The sequence below is a fragment of the Ceratotherium simum genome, chromosome 2, assembly GCF_057802395.1.
Source record: "Ceratotherium simum simum isolate JZ-2026a chromosome 2, ASM5780239v1, whole genome shotgun sequence".
Taxonomy (NCBI): Eukaryota; Metazoa; Chordata; class Mammalia; order Perissodactyla; family Rhinocerotidae; genus Ceratotherium; species Ceratotherium simum.
In genome coordinates, this window is record NC_141901.1 from 24,148,122 (window position 1) to 24,157,553 (window position 9,432).

The 9,432-nt window shown below is 43.9% G+C and overlaps 1 protein-coding gene across 1 annotated transcript in view; it reads left to right on the top strand.

Moving 5' to 3' along the window:
- The window catches only part of SPATA45 (spermatogenesis associated 45), a 30,704-nt gene extending 26,770 nt beyond the window's left edge, over positions 1–3,934 (top strand). Inside the window, exon 4 of the mRNA XM_004424896.2 lies at positions 3,683–3,934. Within this exon, the coding sequence (XP_004424953.1) occupies positions 3,683–3,702 (20 nt within the window). The 3' untranslated portion in view covers positions 3,703–3,934. The remainder of the gene's footprint in view (positions 1–3,682) is intronic.
- Positions 3,935–9,432: the final 5,498 nt, after the last annotated feature.

The following is a 9,432-nucleotide window of genomic DNA, read 5'->3' on the forward strand; positions in this document are numbered from 1 at the left end:
AAACAAAAGTTCGGGTCTGCCACACTAGACTGAGAACAGATGAGAGTGTACCCTCTCCCCTAGGAGGCCAGCAGATGCAAAGAGAAAATCCTCATTTGTAAAATAAGGATTAATAAGGAGATGGGACATTATCTCTAACATCATAACATCATATGTTCATTTAATATGAACATGTGTAATGAGTCAAATGATAAACATTATTAACTCTAAAATAACACCCTCTTCATATAAGATGGCCCTCTTCTGTCCTCTGAATGTTGAAGAACACCAAAGCTCATTACTGGGCCCTCTTCTCATCATCTTCACTTAGTTTCTAGGCGATCTCAACTTAGACAGATTGCTGGTCTTTGACCTGTTACAGGACTTAAAATCTCATCTCTATTCTGATGACTCCCACATTTCTATTTCTGGCCCTCGCCTTTCTGCTGAGTTCCTGACACATCTAACAGATGGCATAGATCAGATTGCCACCTATACTTGATGTTATCTCAAATTTACCATGGCCGAAGAAGAATTCCTATCCTCCACCCCAAAACACACACACTCACCCCTGCCCCCTCCTCATCTCAGAAAGTGGTCAAAGATCTAGGAGTACCTTTGACTCTCTTTGTCTCACATCCCACATCCAATCTGTCAGAAGTCCTGTCAACTCCTCCTTCAGACTCCATCCTGAATCTGACCACTGCTACCACCCTGATCCAATCCATCGTCATCTCTCTCCCAAAGTGCAGCAGGGGCCTCCCAACTCTCCCCTGGCCTCTACTCTGGCTGCTCCCACATTTACTTCTTCACACAACAGTGTGAGTGATCTTTTTAAAAAATACATTAGATATACATTGCTCAAAACTTGCCTATGGTTTCACACCACACGTGGGATAAAATCCACACTCATTGGGCTGGCCCCGTGGCTTAGCCGTTAAGTGCGCGCACTCTGCTACTGGCGGCCCGGGTTCGGATCCCGGGCGCGCACCGACGCACCACTTCTCCGGCCATGCTGAGGCCGCGTCCCACATGCAGCAACTAAAAGGATGTGCAGCTATGACATACAACTATCTACTGGGGCTTCGGGGAAAAAAAAAAGGAGGAGGATTGGCAATAGATGTTAGCTCAGAGCCGGTCTTCCTCAGCACAAAGAGGAGGATTAGCATGGATGTTAGCTCAGGGCTGATCTTCCTCACACACACAAAAAAAAACCACACTCACGTATCCTGTGCTTATAAGCTCTCCAGGAACAAGTCCCTGCTTGTCTTTTCAGTCTTATCTCCTCTACTCTCCCTGGCCTCATTTCATGGCCACCACCTGGGACATACCACACTGGTTCCCACCTCAGGGACTTGGCACATGCTGTTCCTTCTGCCGGAAACTTGCTCTCTTTCTTTCCCTCACTTTATCCAGATCTTTGTTCAAAAGTCAATTAATCAGAAACCACCCTATGTAAATAGAACTCCCCAACACCCTACAACACCATCCCCAGCTTTCTTTTCCTCCATAGTGTTTGTCACTCCCTGGTGCTCAGCTCCTTCAAAGCGGAGATGGTAACTTTTTTCACTGCTTTATTTTCAGTCCCTAGAATGGTGTCTGACACAAATTAGGCACTCAGGAAATATTTGTTTGCTGATTGAATAAATATTGGGGCATGGAATATATTTTTCCAGAAGTAATGGTGGATCTTACCTCACTCCTTTTGAGACCAGTAGCCATGCCCTTGGACCATGGCTCACAAACCTAGAGTTTTCCTTGGCACCTTGGAGAATAATGTTTAGAAATGGAAGAGGATAATAAGAAGGTACATTTTGCTAGACATAGACAATAAGAATTAGAAGTCCCTTTCCTCTTCTCCTATGTACGTATCTGTGTTAGAGGAAGAAACATATTCATTCAACAAATATTTATGAGTGTCTACTTTCTGTCAGGCACTATTCTATGTGCTTGGCAATACAGTGATGAATAAAACCCCTGCCTCGTAAAGCTTAGGTTTCAGTGGGTAGAGGCAGGTAGTGGTAAGTGGATCAGTGCTCTGGGGAAACATAAAGCAGCTGGGTGGGGGTGGATAGGAGGTGCTGGGTAGGGGGTGCATTGCTGCCCATAGAGCCATATGAAGGTTAGGATCCTGGGCATGTGGGACGACCCAGAACTCTCAGGCTTCCTCAGGTAGCCAGTGGAAACAGTGATAAGGGATAGAACGAGATTAGTCCTAATGGTCTCAAGTGGTGCTGAGGCTATGAGTGTCAAAGGTGAGGGAGGTTGGGGATTTTGCTAAGAACACTCGGAGTTCTGGGGACTCTTCTTTGCTTCTATCGATAGGGATGTGAAGACCAGAGAAGGAGTTTTCTTAGCCGGAGATCTCCAAGCTCTCTCTTCAATCTTCCACTTGGAGATGCGGAGGCCAAAAGAGGGGCAGTCCTTTTTTTTTTTTTTTTTTTTTGGTGAGGAAGATCAGCCCTGAGCTAACATCCGATGCCAATCCTCCTCTTTTTGCCGAGGCAGATTAGCCCTGGGCTAACATCCGTGCCCATCCTCCTCTACTTTATATGGTACGTCGCTACAGCATGGCTTGACAAGCGGTGTGTCGGTGTGCGCTGGAGGGGCAGTTTTACTTAAACATGTTAGCCTGAAAAACATGAAACTCGGGTATCTTAGTCAGTTCAGGCTGCTATAAAATTACCATAGACTGAGTGGCTTAAACAACAAATATTCATTTCTCACAGTTCTGGAGGCTGGAAGTCCAAGATCAGGGTGCCAACATGGTTGGGTTCTTGGTGAGGGCGCTCTTCCTGATTTACAGAGGGCGTTTTTTTTTTTTTTTTTGTGAGGAGATCAGCCCTGTGCTAACGTCTGCCAATCCTCCTCTTTTTTTTTTGGCTGAGGAAGACTGGCCCTGGGCTAACATCCATGCCCATCTTCCTCCACTTTATATGGGACGCCGCCACAGCATGGCTTGCCAAGTGGTGCGTCGGTGCACTCCCGGGATCTGAACCAGTGAACCCCGGGCAGCTACAGCAGAGCGCATGCACTTAACCGCTTGCGCCACCAGGCTGGCCCCTGGAGGGCTGTTTTCTTGCTCTGTCCTCACACAACAGAAATAGCCAGCTCTCTGGCCCCTTCTTTTTTTTTTTTTTTTTTGTGAGGAAGATCAGCCCTGAGCTAACATTCGATGCCAATCCTCCTCTTTATTTTGCTGAGGAAGACTGGCTCTGGGCTAACATCCGTGCCCATTTTCCTCTGCTTTATATGGGACGCGGCCTCAGCATGGCCGGAGAAGCAGTGCATCCGTGCGCGCCTGGGATCCAAACCCGGGCCACCAGCAGCAGAGCGCACGCACTTAACTGCTATGCCATGGGGCCAGCCCCACTGGCCCCTTCTGATAAGGGCACTAATGCCATTCACGAGGACTCCATTCTCATGACTTAATTGCCTCCCAAAGGCCCCACCTCCAAATACCATCACACTGGGATTAGGGTTTCAACATAGGAATTTTGGGGGAGACACAGATATACAGTCCATTGCACTCGGGGTCAAGTTCTGCTTCTGCCATTGACTAGTCTCATGGTTTTAGTCATTTAGTGTTTCTAAACCTTACTTTCTGTATCTATGAAATAGTACTCATCCTCTCTGCCCTCAGGGCTATTTTGGAACTATAAAATGTAAGTTCTATAACAAATACTTCTTATTTCTCTTTCAGATAATGCCATATTTGGATAAAGTGCATCTCCAGAGACGCACAGAAATACAACCTCTTTGATCCTTCTTCATTGTCTCTCTATTTACAAATATTAATTATAAAAGAAGTCAAACAAAATTATTCACTAGATAACCAAGAAAATATCTTATTGTCACATATAACATATTTCATCTTCATTCATTCCATTCCATCATTTAGACTTAGATGTTTTGAAGAGAAGATTTGAGTTATTAAAGATACTTTCAAAGATGAATGACCAAAAAGTTCACTTTACAGTGATCTTCTCTTTACTAATATAAAATGTTTAAATAGTTTATATTTGTTTCTGTAAATTAGTGGAATATGTTGACCAACCCCACTAATCAAGTTGAAGGCTAAAGTTTCTCAAAGTTAAAACTTGCTTCTCTTGCTTAATTACATTAACTTACTCCACTAGAGCTATGATTTTGATAATTTGAATAAGTACATATCCTTGAGAAGGTGCCTATAGAGACTTTTGTTGTATTTCATTGCCTATCCCCAAAGTGGCCATTGCTAGAATCATCTCATGGCCAAATCCTATTTGGCTACTATCACCTCTGTGTCATTGCTTCTTGGATAGCAGCCTAATTTTCAAATTTTAACTCAGCTTATGTTCCTTGTTGTAGTATGAGTTAATAGCCTATTCCATATGGCAAGCTGAGCACTTCCTGGTCTGGAACCCAGCTGCTTCTTGGCATTTGTCTTTACATCAGTGAGACATTCACTTTTTATTTGGTTGCCCTCTGCCTCCATGGAAAGCTCAGATTCATAAACCAAAGCATTTTAATATTGGAAGGGATATGGATCCGTCAACTGGCCTAAAACCCTACCTCAGCTAGGCCTGCACCAGGGCACAGTGCGGATAAGATTCATCAACTCTGAGGGTGTGTAAAAAAAAAAGCCAGACCCAAAGCTAATTTTTTGCTTCTCAAAATGGCAAACACCTAGTGTCAAGAGCTATGAGGTTAGCCTGCCACGGTTTCATGGGCATTGACAGAAGGCACGACTCCTGGTTCAGAGGCAAAGGCCTTTATTACTCAGAGCACAGCAAGTAGCACAAGCCTCATGTTCTGGTTGGTTCCCCTTGCCCTCCCCCACACTCCCCCGCTGCAGACCCCAGGGACAATGGGGAACTGCCCAGATAGATGCTACACACGTAGAGGTTTTGCCTCACAGCTGAAGACTCCTGAGTTTAAGAAACCCAACCTTCCTCCCAAGCCTGGAGGAAGACATTCTCTTTATTATACAGGGCAGTAAATAAACCTGCCCTCTGCTCCAGTGGGAGACCTTATATCTGTCTCCCAAGGCCCTTGGCCATACAAACATCCTTGAAGAGACAGTCTGGAACAAAAGCTGTCAGTGATTCTGGCACAAGATTGTAGAAATGTTAGAGATCTGTGGAGAATTATCTCCCAATAGTTAGCAGCCCAAATAAAAGACTCATATACAGCATCAATCTTTCTTTGGCTCAATCTAATGTGAATCATAGGAGATAAACACATAGTAAATGAGTGTCAGATTATGTATAAAACAATTAACAACTTTTCTAACCTCATTTCTCTATAATCCCCTCCTACCTCCTCCCCCATACACCTCTGTTTTTATGGAACTACTTGCAGTTCTCTGCCTTATTCTGCCACAAGCCCCCATTCTGTTCACCTGGCTAACTTTAGTTTAAATGAAATTTAGTTTAAATACCACCTCCTTCTCCCACCCCCTTTCCCTCTTAGGTGTTTCTACTCTGTCCTCCTCTATATACCCTACAATGGCCTCAGGCTAAAACCAGAAACTCAAAAGTCACAATATATATTTTAGATTCTGACCCTACCTGAAATCACAAGTCCAGCCACCTCCCTCAACGCTCCCAGGAGTGTTTCATATCTGTGGATGCATGTGTTCCATCAGTAACCACGTGGGGATCAGTAATTTCCTCCTTTTCTGCTCTGGCTTCCTGTAGAGCTGTCAGCAGGTGAGCTCCCAAGTCAAGCCCACTAATGCCTGTGCAGGATGGCTTCCTGTGGCACCCTTGGTATTCCAGAAAAGACTTCAGTGTGGCCCACCATTGCTGCTGAAGCTACCAACATCTAATGCCTCTTCCCTGGAGAAGGTCTTGCAGGCCACAGTGGGAGAGCTACATCTCTTTCCTGGCACTGCAGACGTGTCCAAAAGGAGGGGCCTGGCAGAGCCAGAAGCCAAGCAGCCGTGGAAACCAGGACGCTGCCATCTAAATAATACCTCCTGAACAAGAGGGGCTGAGGCAATCCTAGGGCTGGACGGTGGACCCAGCCAATGGAGGGATGTGGGTGGGCAGGTTTAAGGACACTCAGCTGTGAAAGTGTTGCCCAAACCTGCACTTTTCTCTCTTTCCTACAGTGTGATGGGTGGGTAAATTGGCTCCACTTAAAGCGCCAGGGGAGGAGCAGAGACTAGGGGATGTGAGGAAGTTTCCCTTGGAGGTTTTAGTGAAAAACCTCTTTCAAATTATTCCTCTCTTTTATTGGAGGACCCTCTTCCTCATTCACGAGTCTGTGAGGCTGTTCTACAGAAAAATCTGAAGCACAGATATCACACTAGAGTTACACTCACCCAAGGTTTGGGTTCCGGGACTCAACTCTCTTTTGCCTTGAGCACAGGGTGACAGACTTCCTCTGATTTTCTATTTCAAGAACAGATTTCAAGGTGATGTATCCGGCAAGGATGACCTGAGGCATCTCCTTTTGTAATGTTATCTTTCTCATCAATGAAATAAACCAAACATCACCTCTGTCAACCTGTGGTCACATAGACAGGTCAGTTCCTCAAAAGTGAGTCTCTCCTGCCTTAGGGCCGTGACATCCGCTCCTCCCTCTGCCTGGGAGCCTCCTTCCCCAATCTCAGATCTGGCTCCTCACCTTTCAGCATCTCAACTAGCATGTCACCTCCTCAGAGGCCTTTACCGACCACCTCATCTAAAGCAGATGGAACTCTGCCACGCAAATATTTATTACTAAGCAGGCAAAAATAAAAGTCGTGGAATATGTTCCATAAGCTCAATGAAGTCCTTGCTCTTGCCTTGCTACTCAAAGTGTGGTCCATGGACCAGCAGCATCAGCATTATCTGGGAGTTTTGTTTTTTGTTTTGTTTTGTTTTTGTGAGGAAGATCGGCCCTGAGCTAACATCCATGCCAATCCTCCTCTTTTTGCTGAGGAAGACTGGCCCTGGGCTAACATCCATGCCCATTGTCCTCCACTTTATGTGGGATGCCGCCACAGCATGGCTTGACAAGCGGTCTTGACAAGCGGTGCAGTGGTGCATGCCCAGGATCTGAACCCGGGCCGCCAGCAGCAGAGCACGCGCACTTGACCGCTATGCCTCGGGGCCGGCCCCTGGGAGTTTTTTTGAAATACAGAATCCTAGGTGTCACCCCAGATCTACTGAAATAGAATCTGTCTTTTAACAAGATCCTCAGATGACTTATATACACATTAAAGTTTGAGAAGCACTGCAGATTAAGGCACCCTCACAATCCCCTTCTTGAATGAGTCACTCCACTTCCTAGTACATGCTTCTCAAGTCTGGCTGCACCTTGGAAACAACTGGTGAGCTTTTAAACAATTCCTTTCTTTAGGCCTTGATTTCAGCAATTCTCATTTGAATGATCTGGGTTGGGCTTTAGGCACTGGAATTTTTTAAAAGCTCCCCTGGAAATTCTGAAGTACAGTCAGGAATGAGAACCACTGTTCTAGCTGGGATTGAGCCTTCCAGTCAAAATCAAGTGACATAATCCTCTTTAGGGGCTGAATTCCAGACTAGAAGGAATCCCAGGCCGAAGGCATAATGCTGAAAAGTATAGGCCAGGGGTCAGCAAACTTTTTTCTGTAAAAGTCTCAAGGATGAGTATTTTAGTCTTTACAGCCATGTGGTCTCTGTCACAACCCCTCAATTTTCTTGTAGAATGAACGCAGACATATGTAAACAAGTGAGCATGACTGTGGTCCAATAAAACTTTATGGACACAAATCTGAATTTCATGTAACTTTCATGTATTTTGAAATATTATTATTCTCTTGATTTTTTTCAACCATTTAAAAATACCTCTTGCTCATGCAAGAGGGGCGTATCTAGCTAATCCAAATATCTGAGCCTCACTGTTTCACCATGAAATCACAATGAGAAATCATTATGTTAATTAATAAAGCCTCTGGTGTTAACTGAATGGAAGGTTGCTGAGGCACTTGTGTAAGGCCTACAGAGATGGCCCCTCATCAGTCTCTTCTACTGACCATCCTAACTGACCACCCCTGGAGTTTACATTTCCTATATTAACTAGTCGCTCCTTAGCATACAGATGAAGATGAACTAAGACAAACATATGTATAATACTGTTTAACCTGAAGTATTTAAAAACAAATTACATACAATATAGCACCAGCACAATTCCTGAATATAGCAGTTACTTAGTATTCATTGAAAGAATAGATATTCTAGATTGAAATTAAAGTGAGTAACCAATCTCTATCCCCACCAAAATTCAAATTATAATATTTACAAAGTATGTGGAGAAAAAGGAACCCTCATACACTGCTGGTGGGAATGCAAACTAGTGCAGCGACTATGGAAAACAGTATGGAGATTTCTCAGAAAATTGAAATACTGGATGATCCAGCTATTTCACTATTGTGTATTTATCCAAAGAATATGAAATCAACAATTCAAAAAGATATATGCACCCCTATGTTCATCACTGCATTATTCACAATAGCCAAGATGTGGAGGCAACCCAAGTGCCCATCAACTGATGAATGGATAAAGAAGATGTGGTATATATATATAATGGAATACTACTCAGCCATAAAAAAAACAAAATCGTCCCATTTGCAACAACATGGATGGACCTTGAGGGTATTATGCTAAAGGAATAAGCCAGACAGACAAAGACAAACTCCGTAAGACTTCCCTCATATGTGGAAGATAAACCAACACATGGATAAAGAGAACCAATTAGTGGTTACCAGAGGGGAAGTGCATGGGGGGTGCGTAAAGGAGCACATATGTATGGTGACAGATAAAATCTAGACTATTGGTGGTGAACATGATGCAGTCTATATAGAAATTGATATATACTAATGTACACCTGAAATTTACCCAATGTTATAAGCCAATATGACCTCAATAAAAAAAAAAAAAACCCAAAACTAAAAACACAAAACAAAACAAAAGTAGAACACTCCAAAGTGCTGAGGAGAAAGTAGAAGAACCAGAGATCATTAGGCCTTCTTTGGAGTGAGCAGGCCCTAGGTCTGACCGGAACTTCAGGTGCCCTCAAGTGAATCCTGATTCAGTCGCCCTCCTCCCGAAACCCCAGCCAAAGGGAGGGCTCCCTCAGGGAGCTCCAGGGAGAAATATATCGCTTTTCTCTCCTGTCTTTCCAGAGCACTTTTTTCAGCAGAACTTTTCTCCCTGATGAAAAATGAAAACTTTTGGCTCGTTAATTCTGCATATCATTAAAAAATCTCATTTGCTTCCCTACTCTGCTTATTTTTGTCATTATTTTGGGATTAGAATGAACAAAACCTTTCGTGTGTGTACCTAGTCTCTTCGTTACAGCAGCGAAGATAGGACCAGTCATGATGTGGAAACGTAGGCAAAATCTTTACAGCATAATTACCCTTCAGATTTCTAGATAACCAAGATTTTTCATTAGGATAAAATAAATCTCTCCTTCTTACCAATTGTTGAAATTCTTTGA